Source organism: Grampus griseus (genome assembly GCF_964374135.1).
Source record: "Grampus griseus genome assembly, chromosome: 13".
NCBI lineage: Eukaryota > Metazoa > Chordata > Mammalia > Artiodactyla > Delphinidae > Grampus > Grampus griseus.
Window position 1 is genome coordinate 40,260,419 of NC_139007.1, and position 25,020 is coordinate 40,285,438.

At 44.4% G+C, this 25,020-nt stretch overlaps 1 protein-coding gene across 3 annotated transcripts; it reads right to left on the reverse strand.

The window, feature by feature from the left end:
• Nucleotides 1–1,619: 1,619 nt before the first annotated feature.
• On the reverse strand, nucleotides 1,620–19,898 carry DDO (D-aspartate oxidase). Of its 3 annotated transcripts, none has more exons than XM_082669020.1 (5): nucleotides 19,784–19,898; nucleotides 17,749–17,924; nucleotides 13,334–13,442; nucleotides 9,927–10,103; nucleotides 1,620–3,204 (listed from the first exon to the last, which is right to left on the reverse strand). In XM_082669020.1, exons 2-5 carry the CDS (start codon nucleotides 17,918–17,920, stop codon nucleotides 2,637–2,639), a joined length of 1,026 nt encoding a protein of 341 aa, XP_082525146.1. In that variant the 5' UTR covers nucleotides 17,921–17,924; nucleotides 19,784–19,898; the 3' UTR covers nucleotides 1,620–2,636. The 3 variants fall into 3 exon arrangements, with proteins under 3 accessions (XP_082525146.1, XP_082525147.1, XP_082525148.1); XM_082669022.1 differs by lacking the exon at nucleotides 1,620–3,204 and adding an exon at nucleotides 3,215–3,737; XM_082669021.1 differs by lacking the exon at nucleotides 9,927–10,103.
• Between the last annotated feature and the right edge of the window lie 5,122 nt (nucleotides 19,899–25,020).

Consider the following 25,020-nt stretch of genomic DNA (forward strand, 5'->3'; position numbering starts at 1 on the left):
AAGGGAGGCGAGTGGTTATAGAAGTGGCAGAGCCCCGTGAGTAGAGGAGTAAAACAGTGCTCATAACCTTCAGTCCCAGCTATTGGATAGAACTCTGCGGGTTATGAGTAAATACTGTTGCCGGGGCCCCACCCAACCCCCAACAAATGCTAATTTACTAGAGCAGGGCTGGGAATGATTAGTTTTTCAAACTTCCCTGGTGACTTTAATGTGCAACCCAGGTTGGCAGGTACTGATCGAAATGAATTAACCTTTAAGAGAAGGAGCAAATATTTATCAATTAGTAAAAATGAAATCAGGGCATGCCCCCATGACCACTTTCCCAAGAAACCTCTAATCTTTCAGTCTTGTATAAAATGCAGAGTTAAATTGAACTAGAGTAATTGCTTAGACCATTGCAAATAGGCAATAGTCATAGAGTATGAACCTACCTACAGGAAATGAAAATGCTGCAGGATCTAAACTGTGGGCATAAGAAACAACCGAGTACACTTAAAACTGCTGTAACAATGACTGAAATACACCTATTCTGAAGATTTTCATTTTTAACCATTAAAAAATGTATTCCCCCTCTTCAAAATGCCATTTGTCTATAACATATTATTTCTCACTGGTCATATGTAGTGAGTGCATGTGTGAGTGTGTGGATGGATGTGTGTATTTTCAGTCTATCTGAGCTTGTACATTTCTCAAATACTTTAAACAGAATTCAAAACAATTGCATTTGGGGCATATAAACTCCAAAACCTCAAAAGAATCACCCACATACTCCACACACCTGGTATCCAATTTTTATTTCTAACCATTTCTAAATTTTCCAATGTACCAATTTATCTGAATTTGATACACCACCACCCCCTGGTGGAAATCTATAGAAAAGAATCCACGCGATTTAACTTGGGAACCTTAATACTGCAAGGGATGATTAAGGTCCTTTAGTACACTGGCATGCACGCCCGCTCTTTCCATCTTTCTCTCTCCCAGCACAACATTCTCTGCAAACAAAATCATATGCAGTAGGGACAGTGGGAGGGAGACGCAAGAGGGAAGAGATATGGGGATACATGTATATGTATAGCTGATTCACTTTGTTATAAAGCAGAAACTAACACACCATTGTAAAGCAATTATACTCCAATAAAGATGTTTAAAAAAAATCATATGCAAAAGCTCAATGAACAAAACAGCAAGAGTGGACCTGTGCTGGGGGCTTTCTCTTTCCCATTCTCTTTGCCAGTTCCACATCTCCCCCCAGGATGTCTAAAATAGAACTTATCGTCACTAAACATAAGCCATATCCTCCAAAAATTAAAATTACACATATTTCTTTTTTTGACCCTCATGTATCTATTTTCATTCACCTTTTCAATGATAGCTGTACTTTTTTTTTTTTGGCCACACCACAAGGCATGGGGGACCTTAGTTCCCCAACCAGGGATCGAACCTGTGCTCCCTGCAGTGGAAGCGTGGAGTCTTAACCAATGAACCACCAGGGAAGTCCCAATAACTATAACATAAACACCATATACATTACATCTTATTAAGGCCTACTATTTAGGCCTGTATTTAAATTAGAAATATTCAAACTTAGAAATTCTCCAGTCCTAGAAAATGTCAAATAAAACAGACTATTCTCATAAAAAAATAATTACATATATTTCTCCCAAGCTTTCTTACCTCAATGAATAGCATCTCCTTTACCATTCACTCAGCCAAAAACCCTCCTAAGAATTCACAATACACATGAACAGATTAAAGACCAAGTCAAGAATCCAGATTAGATTTATTAATTCAGCAATTCCCAAACTCATTTTATCATGAGATACATTTCCACTCCTCCCCAGTACCTTTTAACAACTTGCAGAAAACTCTTTGTTTATATTTTATTCAGAGTGATTGTTCCATTTTAATTAGCAAATTAGCCCTTTGACTGCACATACTATTCAATCTTCAAAAATGCTCAGGCAAAGTCAAACATCCAACAAACCAGCTCTCAATCATTTGTGGTAGTGGAAAGTACGCCCCTCAGGTGATTGACCCCAGACGGCAATTGAGTTAATGCCACATCTGTAGGCAACATCATCCCTATGTTCTACCATCAGTACCAGCTGAGAGTAAGTAGAGGTTGCCACTAGCACTAGCAGGAATCATGCTTTGTCTTCCACTAAATGGAATAAGCCTGAATTGTATATCACTGTAATTTTAAAGGATTATGGTGTTCACTTGACTGCAACCTATAAGCGTCATGGGCAGCTCTGCAACCAACATTGAGTTAAGTGTTTTCCATACATTATCTCCTCCTCTGGATTTATGAGCCAAAAAAAATCCCTGCAACCGTGTGAATCGGCATAGATCCTTGGACACAAGATCTAAAAGAAATCTTACTTTATAGCAAGTTTTTTTTAACAAAAATAGAGCTTTATGCCCTATGTCATTAGTACTAGACTTAAGTCTAGTGCTAAGTTAGATTAGTACTAATCTTACGTCTACTGATACATATTGCATCATTTCTAATTTTGAAAGCAAAGCCATGTCCAATTAAACTTTCATTCAATGGAAAAGTTATTTGAATCTCTTCTGGTACTTAAATTATATTTTGATTAATAGTTCTGGGGCCATTTGCTGTCACTTCATGCCTATAGCTTTGATTTGGGAGCAGGGGTCCTGAGGGCTTGGGCACACTCGCTCACCAGCCTGGCGGCCTCCAGAGCAGTGCCCCAGTGCATGGCTATGCCCCCACTACCGTGGCCATAGTGATGGACAACAGGCAGCCTCCGGCTGCCCTGGGCTAAGAGCTCTTTCTCCAGCCGCACACCTGGCCTGGAGGGCCTCAAGCCCACCTTCTCCCTTATGTCACAGGCTCCATGGAGAGAGGGCTCGAGGGCACAGCATCGGGAAAGAATCCCTTTGCTAATTTCTGCATCTGGGGACAGATTCCAGTCTCCTTTTTGCCTAGTTCCACCCAGGGTTACATTGGATATACCTGGGTAAATGTATGTCAGCCCACTCCCATCTCGGATAAAATGCTTCACCCAGGGAGCCTGCACTTTGAGCACTTGACCCCTCACTGGGAAAATCTTTGGGTCTCCTGCAAGCTGCCTGCTTCCAAGGCCTGAACAGTTGACCACAATGTCGAAGGACGGGTGAAGCTCCCACAGGTCTTCTATTCTTCGGGTGAGTATCAGACCCCCACTTCCTTTTAGCCTGGGGAGAACGAGAGACCATGAAGTGAGCCATAGCAGTTTCCTGCTCAACCCCTTACAGAAGTGATGGACAGGAACTCAGAAACAAAACTGAGGAGACCATCAAATGATCAAATACCTCCAGAGCTTCCAGGGCCCAAGCAGGCCAAATTCTAGCTGACTGCCTCACATCCTTGGAAACCAGGGATTCCTAAAGTTGAACCTAACTAAATAAATACCTATTTCAAAAACTCAAAGCAAACTACCTGCTTCATCCTTTTTATGTTTAATGGAGTTCCTAAATCATTCTAGATGCGAAATAAATACCAGGTTAACCTGGTATTTTAAAACCCCCAAGCACTTTTTGTTCATGCCATTTATTTAGCACTTAAATTTACTGCCTTGGGGGCTTCCCTGGTGGCGCAGTGGTTGAGAGTCCGCCTGCCGATGCAGGGGACGCGGCTTCGTGCCCCGGTCCGGGAGGATCCCACGTGCTGCGGAGCGGCTGGGCCCGTGAGCCATGGCCGCTGAGCCTGCGTTTCCGGAGGCTGTGCTCTGCAACGGGAGAGGCCACAACAGTGAGAGGCCCGTGTACCGCAAAAAAAAAAAAAAAAAAAAAAAAAAAAAATTTACTGCCTTGGACGTTCTGTCTCATGTTGTTAATTAACTCTTGCATGTTCTGGTGTACTACTCTGTTCTCCCTAACCAGATGGTTGGGACAGAGCTCACATGCACTCCTCCTTATGTCTACCACAGGGATGCTAGCATAAGAGGAACACAAAATATTTGCAGCTGATGGACTAAATAACAGTTGTGGTTGCTAATGATTTTTTGGACCAAGTACATCAAGAATGAAAAGAAATGGTTTATCCAAGTTCTGTAATCTTATTTTTTAATAGTAGTAAAATACGCATAACACAAAATTCACCATTTTGACCATTTTTAAGTGTACAGTTCAATGGCATTAAGTTTAATACATTCACATTGTTTGCAACCACCATCATCATCCAACTCCAGAAATTTTTCACCTTGCAAAATGAAACTATGTACCTATTAAACAATAACTCCAGGTCCTATCATCTTATTCATAGGTCACTTGTAGAATATAGGAGACGTAATATGAGAAAAAGACTATTGGCAGCTCTCTACACCAGGGTGCAGGTTGAATGCCTGTGTGCAAGGTACTGCTTAGAGGCAAAGGGCCCTTCCTCAGGATTGACAAAGGAGTTGGGAGACAGAGTGTAAATACTTGGCAGAATGAAGTAAGTTCCAAATGAGAGGTGATGTAGAATTGGAAAGCATGGGTTTAGGTCCCAGTTGCCTCACATTAGCTTAGCTTTGAGGTCTGGGCCAACTCACCTCTTGTCTCTGACCCTCAGTTTCCTCATCTATGTTATGGGGATGACACCTCCCTTGCCTGTTTCAGAGATGGCTGTGAAGTTCAAGTTCAAGTGAAATAATAGGCATGACAGTGCTTCACAAGATGTGAGCACAACAAATTCTAGGGGACTGATATCAATAAATTATAAATTTCTCAAGGGGAGAGACTACGTCTTATGCTTCTCACTACACCTATGACCCAGCTCAATGCCCAATACCTAGTGGACTTGACATGAGTGTTGGCCAATACTGAAGACAATATGAAATCCTAGTTTGGGTATATGATGACTAACTCTATGTTTTGGCTTGACTGGGCCATGGGGTACCCAGATATTTAGCCAAACATTCTTCTGGGTGTTTCTGTGAGGGTATTTTTGGATGCAATGAACACATAAATTGGTAGACTGAGTAAAGTAGATTGCCCTCCTTCACATGGGTCTCATCCAACTGGTTGAAGGCCTGAACAGAACAAAAAGGCTGACCTTCCTCCTGCCAGACTGCCTTCAAACTGGGATATCAGCTTTTTCCTGTCTTCAGACTCAGACTAAAACATTCGCTCTTCCTGGGTCTGAAGTTTGCCAGCCTTCAGACTGGAATTACAGCCTTGGCTCTCCTAGGTCTCCAGCTTGCCAACTCACCGTGCAGATCCTAGGACATGTCAGCCTCCATAACTGTGTAAACCAATTCCTTATATTAAGTCTCTTTATATATATATTTTTTTCTATTGGTCCTGTTTCTCTAGAGAACCCTAAAAGCTAGAGAGTGGCACCACATTGGCATCCTTGCTTCAAACCTGAAGCAGGGTACTTTATTAACAGCAATCAGAAAATTAACAATTTTTAGTCCATTTGTCTGAAGAAAAGGAGAAAAAGAAGAAAACTAACTGAAAATCTCAGTTGGCAAATAATGCTATGCATAGAGATTCAGGGGGAAAATCCACTGTTTATTCCTAGTGACACTTAATGTAGCTATACTTAAAATATCATAGTTAGAATTTTTAAAATGCATTTTAGGTTTACAAAGCAACTAAATCTCTCTCTCTCTCTCTGTCTCTCTCTGTCTCTCTCACCATATAATTTTAACCTGATAATTTTAACCTCATCTGATGACCATACTGCTCACTCGTTCTGCTGCAATGCATGTTCTAATAAAATAAACTGCATTCTATTTCCCACTTCTCAGAAGATCCATCTCTGCCTTGTCCACTGCACGAACTTATTTTAATCGGTCTAAGCCCTGTTCAGTCACAGAGCAGCTTCTGTTCCCTTTGGGGAGGAGGTGTGGATGAGGCCTGGGGTTTCTATGGGCAGAGTGGTCTGGAGGGGAGCAGCCGTGCACCCTTAGTCAGTCCAGCAGGTGGGGTTCCCCTCTTCCACTGCCTTAGGGCAGCAATTGGAGCCCCAGTGGAAGCCCCCAAGGCCATTGCACCACAGCCAGCCTCCATCTATTCCCTACTAACCTTGTTGCCATCCTCAGAAAAAATAGGACTTCCCTGGTGGTGCAGTGGTTAAAAATCTGCCTGCCAATGCAGGGAACATGGGTTCGAGCCCTGGTCCAGGAAGATCCCACATGCTGCGGAGCAGCTAAGCCCATGCATCACAACTACTGAGCCTGTGCTCTAGAGCCCGCGAGCCACAACTACTGAAGACTGTGCGCCTACAGCCCGTGCTCTGCAGCAAGAGAAGCCACCGCAATGAGAAGCCCGCACACCACAACGAAAAGTAGCCCCCACTCGCCACAACTAGAGAAAGCCCAGGCGCAGCAACAAAGACCCAACACAGCCAAAAATAAATAAATAAATAAATTGAAAAAAAAAATAAACACCATCATTTTCCACTTTCCTGGCTGGTGCCCTCCTGCCTCATCCTTGTGTAACCAGGAAGAAAGTGGGGAGTTCATATTAGACCTGTGTCTAAGGCCAACTTTTGCCCATGGCTCCTCTAGTTAAGGGCCAGGGGCCAATGCTGGGAGTAGGAGGAACTCTCTAGGGGCCTGGAAAAGGAAGGCTGTGCTCTGGTGGGCACGGGGTGTGTTGGGCATGGGGGAGCAGGGGTCTACTGTGCACAGGAAGGGACCTTTGCAAGTTGGACATTTGTTAGGCAGGGATGACCTGTCACATGCCTGATGTACAATCCATATTTCTGTCCAACTGTCGAGGGAGCGGCATAGGCACTGCTGTGAGTCAGGCCAAGTAGGAGAACAGAAGCTATAGGAGACAAGAGTCTGGGACCCTGCAGGGAAAGTAACAGGGAGGACTCATTAGATGAGTGGGAAGGAAAGTGCAGGGAGAGAAGCTCAGTGTGGTTAGTGCTGTGCTCATTGCAGGGCCCTTATCAGGGCCACAGAATAAGGCGTGGCCTGCTGGAAAGAAGGCAACGCACCAACGTTACAGGGCCCCCAGCACCGAAATGGGGCACGCCTCTTTCTGAATGTCTCCCAAGGCAGGACCATCCTGCTCCAGCCGGGATGATTTATTTAGGTAGGATGCCTGGTGAAGAGACAGGCTCAGTTGACTTATTGCCTCTGTGATTCATTTCCTGGAAGGGCAAGTACAAAGCAGCAGAATATAACTCCACTGGCCAAAGATATAAAACATGATCTGCATGGCTGATTAACCCTCAGGGGGTTTTGTTTATTTGTTTGTTCTGGGTATTATTGGATTTTTTTTTTTTTTTTTTTTGAGAAGCGGATGATTCCTTCTGTTCTTTGAAAAATGCTAACGATCTACTTTGTGGTTATAAAGTTTTTTTTTCTTTCCTGGAAATTAATATTATTTCAGAAGGATAGAGCTTAAATTGAAGGCATTGTTATGCGGCTTGCTAAGTAAAATGCCTGTTTTTGAGTCAGAACGCTGCAGGCTGAACACTCACACTGTGTAGAAGGGGCGTAGGAGGCAACATAACAGACCCTGGGTGTGAGGAACAAGCAGGGATTGTATGGCTCCCCAGCTGGGTCATCCGAGGTGGGAAGTGGGTGGCAGCCTACAGAGGGAGCCCCAGGGGTCCCACGCTCTCACCACCATGCGGCCTGGCCTCCCACCTGGCCTGAAGTCCTTGCTCTGAGAGGGTTGCCTTGGGCTTAAAGGAGTCCCAGCCCTACAAAGCCTTCCTCAGAAGTAAAGGGAGCGGGTGACCCTCTTCCTCCCCCACATTGGCCTTCTGGTCAGGTGCCAGGGCCTGAGGGAAGGGGGGCTGACCAATCTTACAGAGAGGAGGCCCCTGCATACTGTCTGTGCAGGCCCCTCACTGGGGGTTAAGAGGAAGCACGAAGTATCAGGGACCTAGGGGGGTACCAAAGCAGGAGGTGGGGCGGGGGTGGGACAGCTAGGACGAGGGTCTCCTCGTGGCTTCCCTGCAACAGTGTGTACTGTGGGTACTGTCTGTCTGAGGCACACATGTCCCCACCCAGTGTCATGGTGGACATGTATATCAAACAAATGGACCTAAAAAGTCCTCCCCGGGACTCTATGGGGACAAAAGCAGCCCCTCAGACCTCTTCTCCTTGACTCTGTCACCTAAAAACAGACAGGAAACAGCATGCTCCAAGGCACGACTCCAGCTGGCTGGTCATCAGGCCCGATGGCGTTGCACCCGGGAGGTGGCTCCCACTGGCACAAAGTACCACTCGCTCAGGGTTATTTTAAGTAAAGTAAAACGCTGACAGCAGGCTTCCAACTAATGAGAGAAAATCAAGACTTTTCCCAGGCCTTCATCCCACAATTAGAGATTAGGCTCGAAAATAAGGTTATTATGGAAATAAGGGGGCTGTTTTCTAGAAGGTGATACTTGAACACATTGTTCAGGTAATATATGTTCTCGTGTGAAACTGGCTGAGGGTGGCCCAAAATAAATATGTATATATTTACAACAGAGCTCTCCCACTTATGGTTTGCCTAATAATTTCCCCTTATCTGAATTTTATTAAGATATATGATACCCCAACTACATATCAATAGCATTAGCAATTCCAATGTTCTTTTCCCAGGCATTTTTATAATATAAAGACAAACATGCAGCACCACACAACATTGCCACTCAGAAAAGATGGTGATGCCCTGAAACTGGAATGTTGGCTGATGGGTAACTCCATCACACGATGGCTCAAACGTTCATTTATCAGCTGATATACAGTGGTTTAAATTTGGCATACAAACAGGGGTTTATGGGCCAGCGACAAGGCACAAAAGTGTAGGTTTTATGAAACTGGCACTTTAAGAAGAAAAAAGTCCCGTATAAAATGCTAAGAGATAAAAGTGAAAAGAGCACTTATAAAGCTACAAAAATATATCATGGTGCTCCCGGCATGTGCCTAACAGACTTAGGTTCCTTCCTCTGCACTCCCAATCCACCTTCATAAATTTGTATTTAACCCTCATCACATGTGTTACTGTAATTGTTAATTAACATGCATATCAACGTGCACACACATATATACACCATCACCCCCAAATAGACTATGAATTCCTCAAGAAAATCGATCATATTTTATCCTTCATTTTTGACTAGCTTCTAGCACAGTGCTAGGTATACATAGAAGTTCAACAAAGAATTAGGGAATTAATTAATTATTCCAATTAATTATCCTATCTCCTACATCTGGGACCAAGCCATTGTTGCCTGAAGTCACTTTTCCAACCTTTACCCAATAATTTGCATTGTTCCTATTCATCTACCAAATATACAGACTTGGGGATTGAAAGGGCCAAAGTTTCACAACCTTCAACATGCTTGCAATTTCAAGATGAAACTAAAGAGAGATTTATTGATGTGTCTTAAATAAAAATACCCTTGATGTGTTTCCTAACCAACTGGAAACAGAAAGTCCTGAAAACCAAGCCAAAATGCAAGTTCATGAAATTTGGGGCTGAACTTGGTAAGGAAGCAATTACCTAATTTAGATAAGCCCTCACTTTTAAAGTTCTTGCTCATAACAAAATAAAATAGTGGGGTTATTTTCTTTTTCACTAATGAGAAAAAAATTCAAAAATAACTTATAATAAGCCTAAGATTCTCGAAAGAACTAGAGTAAATCATATCATTTTACAGCTGGAAGCATATTCTCCAAACATCTCACTTTACGGATGAGCAAAGTAAGATACTGTTTCAACGAGGGGGTCTTACTGGTGCGGAGAGAAGGACCAAATCGTGCATCAAGGTGCACAGTGAAGCAGAAGATGGACGTGTTACTAACTTGGGTATGACTCACTCCTTGTGGCACGGTGTCTTCAGAATGTTGTACAAAGCCCTAGCCACTAATGAACAGCAAGACACAGTGCACAAGAGCTCTGAGGAGCCACAGAGAAGCTATGAAGTTATTTATGGGTGTGACAGACAAAGAAAGCAGCAAAGAGCCACTTCAACTGACCTTTTCTCCAACCACGGGAGGTAGACAGGGCCTTCACATTTGAGTGTAGTAAAAGCCTGACCGAACACATGTTGGGGGAATTTCTTCAGCTCATCCTCAGTCATCTTTCGAAACCCCAGCACCACATCAGCCCAGAAGGGCACTTCCTCAGTGGGAATGCTCCGAAATATCTGCCAACTCAAACACATAAAGTGGAAAAATTTCCTGAAGTTCTATGAAATTTCTAGTGAACTCCATGTTACATTCTCTAAAGCATTTTTAAAACACACTTCTTATACCCATACAGAGAAAGAAATTATTCTTCAATTCTCTCAGGTTCAGATAACTCAGTAGCTAAATTTAAAATGTTCATGGCGGGGGTGGGGGGTGCGGCATTGGAATAAGACATTTAAAAAGTTGTGTGCCTTTTAAAGATTGAATTTAACTCTCTTTTTCTAAAAAGCTCTTGCCCAGATTTTCTTTATTTACTTATGATGATGCATTTTTGAGGAAAGATTTTTCTGTTTTGCATAATGCTTTACATAAAGTGTAAGTAAACCATCAAAAGTTTAACGGTTGGCCTCAATTCTGAACAAAATATCTAAGTTAGAAGAAGCAACAGTGGTGGTGCAGGAGACAGGGCTGTGAATTATGAATTAAGTTGTAGATCATCACGTTGCATTCTTGATAAGAGAAGCCAGGAGTTGTCAGGACAAGCCCTGTTATCGTTCAGTCATGGCTGGGGCTGATGAGGCTAGAAAGATATCAGTTGTTAACAAGAAGCCTATAACTTTGCTATCAATAGCTGCTAGGCATATGTTTGGATTTATAAGTATCGGGCTCTTTACATCAATAGGAATAAATGTTGCAAAGCATGGCTGCTCTGAAGTAGCAAGGGAAGTCATTTGAGTGCTATACATGGTTGCTAATGCTATGGTAATTAATGTACTGGAATTTATATCTCTAAGTAATTCATTCTATACGGTTCCTGTGGAAGGTATAAATGTTGTTTGCTGCAGGTCTCTACAACAGGCCCTCTTGCTGTCTCATGCTGCACACTCTCCCTGGGCTAGATTGTCCTCTTCCCTGTCTTCACCATCATACTATAGGCCAAACACTCAGAAGACTATATCTCCTCTTCTCTCTCCTGAGCTCCAAAACCAGATCCAGACCCATGTTGCCTACTCTCTACTGGAGAAGTCTACCCCCATGTCTCAGACATTTACCCCATGCCCACTGCTCTTTCCCTCCCCCTTTCCCCATCCACCCAGGTGCTAACTCCAGAAACCAGAGAATCATCCTTGACCTTCTCTCCACTCTCACCCGCTACATGCCATCAATTATCAAGTCCCATCTAATCTCCTCATAAGCATTTCTCAAATCCATCTGTTCTCTATGCCCACTATCAACACCTAATCTATCCCACCATCATCTCTCTTTGCACAAATCTGTTCTCCACACTGCAGACAGAATGTTTTTGAAATGCAAATATGATCAGTTACTTCACTGTGTAAATCCCTCAATGGATTTCCATTACCCTAGGCGTTTTTCAGTCCCTCCAACACACCAGAGTCACCCTAGATTCAGGTCTATGCATGTACTATTGCTTCTACCTGAATGCTGCCTCCTCTGCCCTGGACCCTATCTCTGTCCCCTTCACCTCTACAGGGTCAGCAGACTAACCTACACTCATGTGGATGGTCTCCACTGAAACATCACTTTTTTTCTGAGTGGCTTCTCATAACTTACCAGAACAAGTTTATTCTCCAGATAAATGCTTCCATAGCACCCTGTACTCTTCCCTTGGTGACTCATGTCTCATATGTAACTCATTAGATTTAGGACATTCCCTACAGAACATAAGCTACATGAGGGCAGGACCATGTCTGTCTTTCCTAAAAAGTCACTCAACACATATTTATTGAGCATCTACTATATGCCAAGCAATATGTACTAAGTTGCTCATTTCTATTTCCCTAATTCCTAGAAGAGTACCTGATACTGGTGAATGCTGAGTAAATTGTTTTGAAGGAATAAATAGATGAATAAAGTTTATACTTATGCCAAGGTGCATAGGACATTTGTGCCCTTATCTTCACTTGACTGATTCAAATACTTTTTGGAAGCAAGTGGGATAAAAATCATTCATATGAGGAAAATAAATAACTCTTTTTTAGAATGGCCTAAAGTACATTCCTTTTAATATCTTCAATAGTGGCAAAGTCTTGCTCTTGAAAGGACATTTGAATCTTGGACACAACTATTTCCAAAAATTACTGAGAGCTGATGTTTGTGAATTAGACTGGGTCGTGCTGGGTTTGGACAAAAACAAAGTGTGACCATAAATCAATGACAATGATGTTTCTATGTGGCTTATCAACTGGCTCTGGAGAGAGTTACAGTTTCAATCCATCTTCAGAAGGTAGAGAAGTAAAGCTGCTCCTTTGGGTAGGGACTTTGAGAAATTAGTGATATCAATAGCGTTTGGTGTTTGTGATGGTGAGGGAGAGCAAGAAGCGGAATAGAGTAGAAATCTGCCTGATGCAGGTACGTTCACCAGCAGAAAATGTCAGCAGACAGCCTGAACTCAAAAGAGGAGACAGGGCATTTTTTTTTAAAACAGCACAAAAGATGCAGTGGTTTTGAGAACTTAGTAAAAGGCAGACATCCCTCTGTTCTTCAGAAGGCTGTAGGGCATAGTTGTGTTATCACATAGAATAACACAGACAATGTATGTGTTATGTCGTAACTTAGAAGTGACAGTATGGTTAGTGATTTCTGTCTGAGAAGATATAGAAAGGTATTGTCATATTTTAAGTGCCAGTTTGTGTTAGAAATGTTTAATATTTTAAACTCTTTTATTTAATTTTGCATTTCTTCGGAAATTGGATGTGAAAAATCAAATGAAGCTTGCTAACCATTTCAGAAATATTTTTTCCCAAATGGCATTTTAAAAGGTAACTTTAGTGACCTATAATAGTTGCTTTTTGGGAACACTTCATTCTCCATGGACATCAAATAAGAAAGATGTGCCTGTGCCTTGGGCCTCTGCACCCATTCCCATATCAATCACACCTGTTTGCTTTCCATCAGCACCCCCCCCCAACAGCCCCATATAACCCAAACTCAGTGTTTACCTGCTATATATATTTTTAGCCATATTTGTAAATCACTGCATATTCCCTGAGGAAACTCAAAATAGCATTTGTGATGAGAAACTATAATGGTTGTTTACTGTTTAAAAGTCTAATGCTATAACTTGTCTTTCTTGAGTTCTTTGGAGTAAAGCCTAAAATGTTCTTCTAAATCCTCCTACATCTAGTTCAGCACTCTGCTCATAGCAGGTACTCAGTGATATTTTCTGTTGAACTCTAACGTCTGTTAAGATCACTCTAAATTCTAAAATAACTTCAGATTTCCTCGCTTACCCAGACACCAGGAGAACACCAGCATCTTCAGCTTCTGCAGAATTGGCAATTGCAAACAGGTGATCAAAAGTCTCTTTAAACCACTGCTTCTGCTTGTGAATGGGTGTGTCTGTGATGGTGGAGAAAAGCAAAGCAGAACAGAAAGGAAAATAATGACAATGACTATCTTCAGAGAAGCTCCTTCCTACAAACTGGGAAAAACTAAAGAGGCAGGGAGGAACATTCAGATAAAGTACCACACTGTGGCGGAGGATCAGTCAGCCACCAGAGTTTTGAATGTTGACACTTGCTGTCAGGGTCGGTTCATATAATTATTAATCAACAGAGGGGAAATCAACCGATGAGGGAAAAATCTAACATATGGGCCAGCTGGAAGGGGCGTATTGGCCTTTGGCACTAGGCATATTTCAGAGGTCCTTGAAAGGTCCATAACCAATCTGAGCCAAGTTGGCCAATCTGGTTGAGGCATCCAGCTGGCCACACAGTCGAGATGATAGGAGAAAGAACCCAGGGCCTCTTTCCTGAGGGCTGAAAACATGGCAGGAGATAAGGGGAGATCTGTGGGGCCCAGATAAACCAGGTCGAAGAACAGACTGAACGTCAGTGGGAAGCCAAGGTTGCTCACCCTTCTGATACAAGGAAACAAGGCCTGCATTGTGGAACTGAGCTCCCTACAGCCCCATCCAAGGCTGCCATTACCTCCATTCCCCTCCATTCCATGGAATCATAGACCAGCTTGGAGTAGCATTCCTGGGGTCACCAGGGGTGTGCAGGGACCACACCTCTCTGTCAGAGTCCTGTGGAACAGTGCCCCCTATCCCCCAGGCATCCCTGCCTGTGTACAGGAGATTGGATCTGGACATAGCTCTGGAAGGGTTCCAGGCCTGCCAGGGAGAAAATACGGGTCAGGGTTCAAGCCCCAAAATAATAGTGTCCAGTGTAGGCACAGAGAGCAAGCATGACACAGAAGCACTGACAAATCCAACTGTGGATGAAGTATTTGGCCGTCTGATCCCTGTGGGAAGGTCATGAGAAAGAGTCCAGGGTGAGGCCAGGGACTGGGGAACAGTAATCCTGAGGGGCTGCTATAGGGGGAGACACAGAGGAGATGGGGGAACTGAGCAGAGAGGATACTGGGTCAGCTTTGCTTGGAGAGATGTCCCTAGAGCTCACCGTAGAGATGAAAAGCCCCTGGAGGCATCCTGCTTCCAGGTGAATGAGGGCATTTCAGTAGCAGGTTTTAAAGCAATTCACTTGTTCAGGAGCCAGTAAATATTTCTTTAGTAGTGGATCTGTGCTGTTGTCTTTAAACATATGCCCGTGTGAACTCAACACTCCCAAAATTGCAGACTGGGTCTACTGGTTTACAAATAAGGAGGAAATAAATAATAAACTGCAAAGAACTAAATTAGACCTCATATGGATTACACCCCAACAATCTAAGACAGTGTACGAGGCTGTACTGAAATGCACACCCCCGTTCCCACTCCAAACCTTAAAAAACAAAATAGTGACTGCTATTCACACACTGCAAAAGTCACCCCAAAAGAATAGACAATTCCAGTTCAACAGTGGGTAAAGCAAGCCTGGAACCTAATTCATGTTCAAGTGCTGGTAAAAGAAAACTGTAGCCAGAGTAGCGGTAATAACAATAGCAAGTGCTGACATAGCACTTACTATGTCCAGGCACTGTTCTAAATGCTTTACATGTATTAATTCATTTAACCCTCACAACAAACCTATGGGACAGTATAGTCCCCATATGGTATTGACATTTATGGGCACAGAAGATTTTCATCACTGGGGCTGGTCTGAAAGAAGCCCAGAGAGAAAACCAAAGTCTATCTAGCAGCACCAGAGAGAAAGACCCTTATCCAGGGGCCCCAATCACCCAGCCAAAGGGTGAGCTGGGCCTCAGTGGCCTGAATGAACTCTCAGGTGAGTCTCCTTATTTGAAGATGATTCCATGACTATCAGGCAGCCTTCTCACCATTCACCTGGGCCTGAGGCATACAAGGGGATGCCTGGGAGATGGACACAAGGACTCTGGTCACAAGAAAGGTGTCCAGTGTGAACTAGCATTCTGCAAACACACCAGGCTCCTGTGCTTGTTTCCTGCAAGGCAGCTCCCAAGAGGTACACTAGCATCACGGGTGCTGACAAAGCCAATTTCCTGGACTGCAATAGTGAGGCGACTGCCCTTCCCACTCTGGCAGAAAATGGGTTTATCCTCTGTTAGGTGAAGCAGGGGGTGTCTCTGGACTAGGAAAACACCAAGTGCAGGCAAAGGCAGGAATACCCTAGTGAAAACAAGAGCGTTAAGGAAACATGTGCAAACCACATGCTAAGACCTCAGACCTCTTCTCCCCCTCCTTCTAGAATGCTGCCAGCCAGGCTTTCACCCACCCCAGCCAGGGAACTGGAAGCCTCTTCTCTGGGAAACATGACTTGCCCAAGAAGAAAGACTTAAATATAATGACATCAGAGGTTCTCCAACCAAGCAGCACTCCCATCTCACTCCAGTGAGCCTCAAGGCAACGAGCCCTATGCAAGGACCCAGAAACTCCCATCAGCTGTTTAGGATCCTGTTCTTAAAGGTCAACAGACAGGTAAAGATGGCCAGACCACATGGCCAAGGAAAACCTGTAACATGAAAAATGAGCACATCAAATAAAAAAACACAACTTGGAGACAACAGAAGCTATGCAGGGAGGAAAAACTTTTAAAACTATTACTAGTGTCTTCAGAAAGATAAGACATTGCAACCACAGAACACAAATAGTATAACAAAGGGAAATTCAGAGAATAAAAATGATCTTTGGAATATTAAAAATGCTACGGTAGAAATAATAAATCCAACAGCAAGGCAAAAAGAAAAAATTGAGAAAATCTCCCAGAAAGTAAAATAGAAAGAGAAAAAGATAGAAATAGGAAGGGGAAAAAATTGAGACAATGGGAGGACTCGTCCAGGAAGCCCAGCAAAACAGCAATTCTGGACAGAAAGGCAGAGACGGCAGGAGGGAGGAATCGGCAGTTGGGTAACTCAGAGATTGTATCTTGAACTGGAGACATGAGTTTCCAGATTAAATAGGCAGGGCAATTTTCAAAGTCCAGATTGCTGTTATTTTTGTAATAACATAATCATGTGACTGCTTAAACTATGTCCATGTATAACTTTGATACAAAAATAAAAACTAAAATTAAAGGGGAGAAAGGAGAGTGGAAATGAGGAAGTGAAGACACTGAGTATAAACTTCATTAGCTGCAAAGTGATTTTGTTTCCTATTTAATGCTATTTCCTCCTCTTCCCATTTCGTATGACGAATACAGAATGGAAAGGACGCATGAAAGTGTTTTTAAAAATCGATGCATTGGGACTCCCTGGTGGTGCAGTGGTTAAGAATCCGCCTGCCAATGCAGGGGACACAGGTTCAAGCCCTGGTCTGGGAAGATCCCACATGCCACGGAGCAACTAAGCCCGTGCACCACAACTACTGAGACTGCACTCTAGAACCCTTGACCCACAACTACTGAGCCCACGTGCTACAATTACTGAAGCCTGGGCACCTGGAGCCCGTGCTCCACAACAAGAGAAGCCACGGCAATGAGAAGCCTGCACAATGCAACGAAGAGTAGCCCCCGCTGGTGGCAACTAGAGAAAGCCCACACACAGCAACGAAGACCCAATGCAGTCAAAAATAAATAAATAAACTAATTAATTAATTTTTTAAAAAAATCAATGCATTTTTAGTCCTGAATACATATTGACTGATTGTTTTTAAACTGGCTTAGAAGTGAGGATAATGTTAGTCCCATTACAAGTATTTTCTGACTTGATGGTCACTACTGGTATCAGTAGAAAGACTTCGAGTTACCAGTTACCAACTGCGGTAGCCATTGGTGCTGTTTACCAAATACTCTGGCTGTCTACCTTCTGGGAGCCTTATAGACTTGCACTTCCTGGCCTCCTTCTGAAGGGTGGGAGCATGTGACTAGCACTAGCCAATGAGCTGTCACCAGAAGTGATGAATGTTGCTTCCTGACCATGAACCTTTAATTGCTAAGGCAAGACCCCTCAGGGCTCTCAATCCCCAGCTACAGGTACTGACCACATTCAAGGCTCTGGCTGCTTCATCAGCTTAGACCCCTGAGTGATGAACAGAACCCTTGCTGATGCTCAGTCAACATACAGCATGAGCAAGAAATAAACCTTTGCTTTTTAAGCTGCTAAGATTTGAGGTTCTTTCTGTCTTGCTGCATAACTGAGCCTTCCCTAACAGATGAACCAACAAGATGTCAAAAGTGCACACTACCCTTACGTGAACATCCAGCTGTCTTTGTCAGCAGAATTCCACCAACGTCATTCTATCTAACGTCCATCATATCTGACAGAGGAGCAGAAATCTCTTTCTCACCTGGATAAACAGGAGGAATAAGCATTCCGGCTGCCACATCACTCGTGGTCTCGGGAGTGAACTGCTCTGAAATGACTGTAATGGAGCATCGCGGGACTAGTTTGGAAATGCACACAGCAGTGGAGAGTCCCATCACACCAGCTCCCACAGTTGCAATCCGTACTGTACCCATGGGCCTGTGAGGAGGCACAGTGTGAGCTACAAACCTTGTTTCAAGAGTTATTCCGTCCAGTACAAAGCTTGGCCCTGAAGGTTCTTTCCTTAGGTCCACAGTCTCTCCAAATACAACCTTTCTTGCCGGCATTTCTCATGGGATAAAGAGAGCTCCCTGTAAGCCCTCTTTCCATTAAATGTCAGGGTACGGACAACAAGGTCTCCATGGAGTTTAGACATGAGTCCCAAACCTGGGACTAAGTTGCCTTTAGAACAAAGGACAGCTGAGTAAGTCTGCCCTTGGGGGTGGATTTCTACTCATTTCATTCCTAAACCCTTTTCCCTGTGGACATGGCCTAGGGAAGGTTGGTGAAATAAGCGAGGTGGACAAGAGCAGCAGAGCTGCTGCATCTGCTCCCAGAAACCTTCCGAGGAGCAGCCACGGAGAGGGCACGACCCAGATCCTAGGGCACTTTAGAACTCAGCTGTTACTGTTTACAAACTGCTTTTTAATTATAACAATGTGACACAAAGTCCGAACAACGGAACTCAGCATCTCTCCTGCTCTTCACTCTAACTGGAAACCCACTCCTCCCACAAAAACCTCTGTCCTGAAACCCCATCCTCTGAGAGCAGGCTTTCCAGGTAAGGAGCCTGGATTCCTTCGTGGACTCAAGTTCTGATTCCGTAACCTGGGGAGCTAGCCATGGTCTCCTCGCCTCCACTCCCTCATCTGTAAACCAGGCCGGGTGAATTGTTTATTAGATCCTGCGGGTGGTAAATAACAGAGATGCACTGAGGTTGTCTTGTAAAGGGGGCTTCTTCTGAGAGTCCATATGGAAATGCAGGAGACAGACATCCGGGGGTCTGGGCTGGGCATCCTGAGACCGGCACCCAGGGTGGAAACCAGAGGGTTGATGAGGGTTCAACACTTTCCCACCGCCTCACCTCTGAGCACCAGGAGTCCACTGAGCCCTCTCCACCGTCAGCTCCCGTGTCCCCCCAAGCTTCCCTGCTTATCTTTCCACTTCTGGTTCCAGCTAACTTCCCCTAATAGGTCTCAGGTGGAAACTCCAGAGAGAGAAAATGCAATTAGTCCAACTGGTCGTCACCAGCCCTATTACACAAGGCTCTAGCCCCAGCCCAGCTTGTTGGGCTGACAGAGCCTATAAATCTGCCCTTGGCACAGGTGCCCTTCCTTGTCCAGTCAGCAATAGCCAGGGCATCGGGTCATGTGGTACAAAACACGGCCACCTGCACGTAAAATTCATCTTTTCTCAGGAGGGAGTGGCGTGGTTCGCTCCACTGTGAGTACAGCAAAGGCAGTCAGCGCTCACTTCCATCTCTGAAGGTCTCTGGCACTGAGATATTGTAAAGTCTTCCAAAGTGGTTTAGTGTGTGTTATTTCCATTTCTCAAGCAGTATACAGTTTCCTCAGCCATAATTTTATCTGACTGCTCCCCAGTGGGCTGGCTAGCTGAGAAGGAACAGGATTGCCAGGGCAGAGGGAAGAGAAGGGAAGGGTCCAGGGCAAGGAGCAGACCAGTGGATGGGGGGCAAGCTTGAGGAGCGTAGTCCTGTGCGTGGCCCCTAGAGGTAGAAAGCAGACACCTATCCCCTTACCGGCTTTCCTATTTCACAAGGCCTCCCCTTCCCAGCAACTTTCTCAAAATAGCTTGAATAAATTAAGTTGAAAGGGAAAGTAACCTGTGGCTGAGAATATCCAGCTACCAGGGAAGAGAAAAGTGACCCAGCAAAGGGGGTACATTCTGGTCCAGTGACCTGTGAATCTCTGTCACCTGATCCCCCTTAGACACACCCCCCAAACTCGTGGAGTAGGTCCAGAACCACCCCTGAGCGGAAAGCAGGAGCATTCAAGTACCTGTCTCTGAAAAGGCAGCCTTGGAACCCACCGAAGGCTCTGGCACCAAAACTTGTTTTCCCAGTGAGTGGTTGGTCTAGTGCCCTAAGAGACAGAAGAAGCAAAACTGCTTCCCATTGGCGGATTTATTAAGGACATTCCCTCTAATCTTAATCTCCATTGGCCCACACGCCTCTGTCTCTGTCACTTATTACCCTGGAGAAAGGAGCGATTGACCTCATCTCGTCCGTGGAGCTGCAGCTCTGCTGATCCCCTGGAAGCCGGTCCGTGCTTGGCAGCCCTCGCTTCTCTTCCTGGTTTACAAACCCTCTGTCTTGCCACAAATCTGGGATTTCTCCAACTGATTTGTAAGCGTGGTAAATAAGGGGTGAACCTGTCCAACTTCCAGCACGTTCCATCCAGAAGCAGACGCGTTTTCCTCATTTGGCTGCCCCGAGTTAGCGGCCCTCTCCTGGTGCCGGGCTCTGCTGAGTCAGCTGATGGGGGTGGGAGTGGGGTTGGGTGAGGGCAGAATAATGTTGTTGATCACTAAGATGATGACCTGATTGCAGCTGGAAAAAATGATTCAGGAATTAATCTAGGATAAGAATCAAATGATTCTTTAGCCCACGTATTCAAATATTTGCTGAGTGTCCACTGTGTGGTAGACACTTTACAGTCAGTGAGTCTGTTTATAGGGAAGCAGTTTGAAGTATCAGAATAATGATAATAATATTGTAACTAATATGTATTTAACATTAACCCTGTGCCAGACACATTCATGATACCATGTAACACAATCACCCTATGAGGTAGGTACTTTTATTATTATTCCCACTCTATAGATGAGCAAATTGAGGCTCCAAAAGACTAAGGACAGGCCCAAAGGCTCTTAAGTGGCAAAGCTTCATCTGAGTGTTAGATTCCAAGGCTCAAAGTCTTAACTAAAGCACGTACTTTGGTGTCAGGAGACCTGTCTGTTTTACTTTGAACAAGTCACCTTGCTTCTGAGTTTCAGTTTCCCCATTTGAAAATTGGAAATGAACTAATTTTGTGAGCACCTGCTGAATTAAGATGTGTAAAATTCCTTCTACAAATAACAAATGCTGGAGAGGGTGTGGAAAAAGAAGAACCCTTTTACACTGTTGGTGGGAATGTAAACTGGTACAGCCACTATGGAGAACGGTATGGAGGTTCCTCAGAAAACTAAAAATAGAATTACCATATGATTCAGCAATCCCACTCCTGGGCATATACCCAGACAAAACTATAATTTGAAAAGATGCATGCACCCCCATGTTCATAGCAGCACTATTTACAATAGCCAGGTCATGGAAGCAACCTAAATGCCCATCGACAGATGAATGGATAAAGATGTGGTATATATACACAATGGAATATTACTCAGCCATAAAAAAGAATGAAATAGCACCATTTGCAGCAACATGGATGGTCCTAGAGATTATCATACTAAGCGAAGTAAGTCAGAAAGAGAAAGACAAATACCATATGAAACCACTTATATGTGGAACCTAAAATGTGACACAAATGAACTTATCTAAGAAACAGAAATAGACTCACAGACATAGAGAACAGACTTGTGGCTGCCAAGGTGCTGAAGTCCAGGAGTTGATGTGATCTCCCCGAGACTGCAGGTGAGCTCAGCTTCACACTCCTCTCCAACAATTTTTCAGGAACTTTTTACTTTGGGCTCTGGAGGTCCCCAGAGGCTCACCTGTGCAGTGTGTTGGGGTCCTCCCTGCCCACCAGCCCCTCCTGCTCTGCTCTCCATGGGTGTCAATGGCTCGAGACATGTTAGCCTTGCTGGTGTGTTAGTTTGCCAGTACATCAAGGGCCTCAAGCCAATGGAACTTGAATAGCCTCTTCAGAGGTTATTGAGGAAGCAAGGCTCATGGGACCAGGGATTCAGCAGTGTATGGCTGCAGGTTGGGGCAGGGAAGCATGGGAGGGGTGAGTTCAGGGAGATTCGAGTCTGTGATACATTGGCTTAGCTCCGACTTGGGACACAAAAGTAGAGCAGAGTCTATAATTGAACACTTTCTTCCTTATAAAATAAGACTTTTAAGACTTACCTGTACAGGGACTTCCCTGGTGGTCCAGTGGTTAAGAATCCACCTTCCAATGCAGGGGACGCATGTTTGATCCCTGGTCAGGGAACTAAGATCCCACATGCCACGGGGCAACTAAGCCCACGCACCACAACTACTGAGCCTGCATGCTCTGGAGCCCGCACACCTCAACCATAGATCCCACATGCCACAACTAAGACCCTACACAGCCAAATAAATAAATAAATATTAAAAAAAAAAAAAAGACTTACCTGTACATCCAAGAAAATCTCTAACGTTTGGTCCCTGATGGGATAGGTGGGCACAGGGAGAGGCAGGGAATGAAGGAAGAAGATGAAGTTACTTAGGGAACAAGAAGCTGTCAGTATATACTGGTACAGTGTGGGCTTCAGAGATAAAATGAGCAGCCATTACTGACCCTTGGCAAATTCAGATAAGACATGAACACCAACAACTCCCAGACACTCTGTTGGGGGGAGATACCACAGACTGGTTTCCGCAGTCAGAATTCACAATCTTAAACAAGAAAATATTCCTCTTCACCACCACAAGAATTTATGTACCCCCTTCGCATAATGCCATTTTACAGAATGAACCCTTTGTATTGAGTATGTGGTAAGTATTTGATAGGAGTGATCAAAAGGGGACAGGTCAGCCCCTCAGAACTGACTGTTCAATTGAATATGTTCGGAGAGTATATTTTTAATATGAACTTATACCTAACAACATAGCTATTAACAGAGATTCAGGGGGTGGGGGGAGGAGGACAGATTCAGTTTTTATGGGATCTGAAGTTATACAGGTTTAAGCCCTCTTTTGTGTGTGTGTGTGTATATATATATATATATATATATATATATATACACACACAAAATCATGAAAGAACAAAATGTCTGTAACCACTTTGATGTCATCTGACAGGGGATATCTTACAGAAGGAAAACAGAGTAGAAAGAGGTAGTGGTCTTAACTGATTGCAGTGAATAGATCTTACTTTTGCAAATTTTTTTTACAAAATTTACCAAGATTTATAACCAAATAAACCAATTGCTAAGGTCTTTCTCAAGAGCCCGTGCAAGTGAGGGAAGTGAGTCTGAAGTTTGTGCCTCATTAGCTTCACAGTAAGTCTTCCCTGCAGCTATTATGGGCCAAAACTATCACCAGAACAATCTAAATTGCAGAGTCCTCAAGGGAGAAACATATGTTGTAGGACACAATCAAATTGGACAGAGACAGCATGATGGGCTCCAAATGCCAGCTGGCCAAGACCAAGACTGGACAGGACGGCTGCCACACTCTCCTTGACTGCATGGTGGAATCGTATAAAGTGCATGGAGAAACAGCATGGTACAGTATCTGGGTTGTGCAGGGTGGCACTAAATGATGTAGATATAGTATCTCATCTTTTCAGTCCTGTGAGCGACATTTTATTATGATCCTGAATTTTCAAATGAGGAGACTGAGGTAAAGAGAGGTTGATTTGCCCAAGTGAGAAGGCTGATAGCCAGGTTTTTTGTTTGTTTGTTTGAATCCACGTGCTTCCACTGCCCCTCACACTTCATTGCCTGTTGAGGTCAAGTTGATGTATGGTCCACAGTTAAACAGAACTGGTAACAAGGTCATCTGCCTGAAGTTTACCTACTTGTATGTGGGTTGTTTTCTGAGCTTTCCAATGTGGTGGTAAAGCACTCCTTGAAATGTTTACAACCAGAGACGGGTTTGATGTGCTACGTATGACTAGCTTCCAACTATTATAGATATACAACATCACTGTTTTTCAAGTATAAAATCAGAAAGCTGTGCATACTAAGAAATGCTAGAGGAACAAAGTATGTTTGGTTTCCTGTATGACATATCTGTGAATTGTTATGCTGTAAAGCCCAATTTTTCTCCCAATAAAGTGGGTTTTTTTTCCTTTTGAGTTAAAAACACTCTTTATCAAGGTTGCTGGATATAGGAGCAACATAGAAAAATCAAGCACCCTCCTTTATGCCCAAAATAAACAGTAGAAAATATATTAGAAACTTAACATCTCTAATTGTACTAAAAATAGTTACCTAGGAAAAATACAAGAAATGTGCATGATTTATGGAGAAAACTATACTTCATTGAAAGACATTAAAGACAATCCAAGTAAATGTAGAGATAAACCACAATAATGGCTAAAAGGAGGAGACCTTCAAGATGGCGGAAGAGTAAGACGCGGAGATCACCTTCCTCCCCACAAATACATCAGAAATACATCTACATGTGGAACAACTCCTACAGAACACCTACTGAACGCTGGCAAAAGACCTCAGACCTCCCAACAGGCAAGAAACTCCCCACGTACCTGGGTAGGGCAAAAGAAAAAACAGGGGCAAAAGAAAAAACAGAGACAAAAGACTAGGGATGAGACCTGCACCAGTGGGAGGGAGCCATGAAGGATGAAAGGTTTCCACACACTAGGAAGCCCCTTCACTGGAGGAGACTGTGGGTGGCGGAGGGGGGAAACTTCGGAGCCCCAGAGAAGAGCACAACAACGGGGGTGCGGAGGGCAAAGCGGGGAGATTCCCGCACAGAGGATCGGTGCCTACCAGCACTCACCAGCCCGAGAGGCTTCTCTGCCCACCCGCCGCGGCGGGCGGGGGCTGGGAGCTGAGGCTCGGGCTTCGGAGGTCGGATCCCAGGGAGAGGACTGGGGTTGGCAGCGTGAACACAGCCTGAATGGGGCTAGTGCACCACGGCTAGCCGGGAGGGAGTCTGGGAAAAAGTCTGGACCTGCCTAAGAGGCATGAGACCATTGTTTCAGAGTGCGCGAGGAGAGGGGACTGAACCGCCTAAACGAGCTCCAGAGACGGGCACGAGCCGCGGCTATCAGCGTGGACACCAGAGACGGGCATGAAACTCTAAAGCTGCTGCTGCAGCCACCAAGAAGCCTGTGCGCGAGCACAGGTCACTCTCCACACCTCCCTTCCGGGAGCCTGTGCAGTCCGGCACTGCCAGGGTCCTGTGATCCAGGGACAACTTCCCCGGGAAAACACAGGGCGCGCCTCAAGCTGTTGAAATGTCACGCCGGCCTCTGCCGCCGCAGGCTCGCCCCGCATTCCGTACCCCTCCCTCCCCGCGGCCAGAGCTCCCGAATCAGCGGCTCCTTTAACCCCATCCTGTCCGGACGGGAACAGAAGC

Excerpts from the sequence above, each read along its gene's own strand:
- DDO (XM_082669020.1), bottom strand. The coding sequence starts at position 17,920 with ATGGGTACAGTACGGATTGCAACTGTGGGAGCTGGTGTGATGGGACTC. Across the intron at positions 13,443-17,748 it reads TATTCCTCCTGTTTATCCAG|ACACACCCATTCACAAGCAG; the intron begins GTGAGAAAGAGA and ends CCACCATCACAG. Across the intron at positions 3,205-9,926 it reads CTCCCGTGGTTGGAGAAAAG|GCTAAAAGGAAGTGGGGGTC; the intron begins GTCAGTTGAAGT and ends CGTTCTCCCCAG.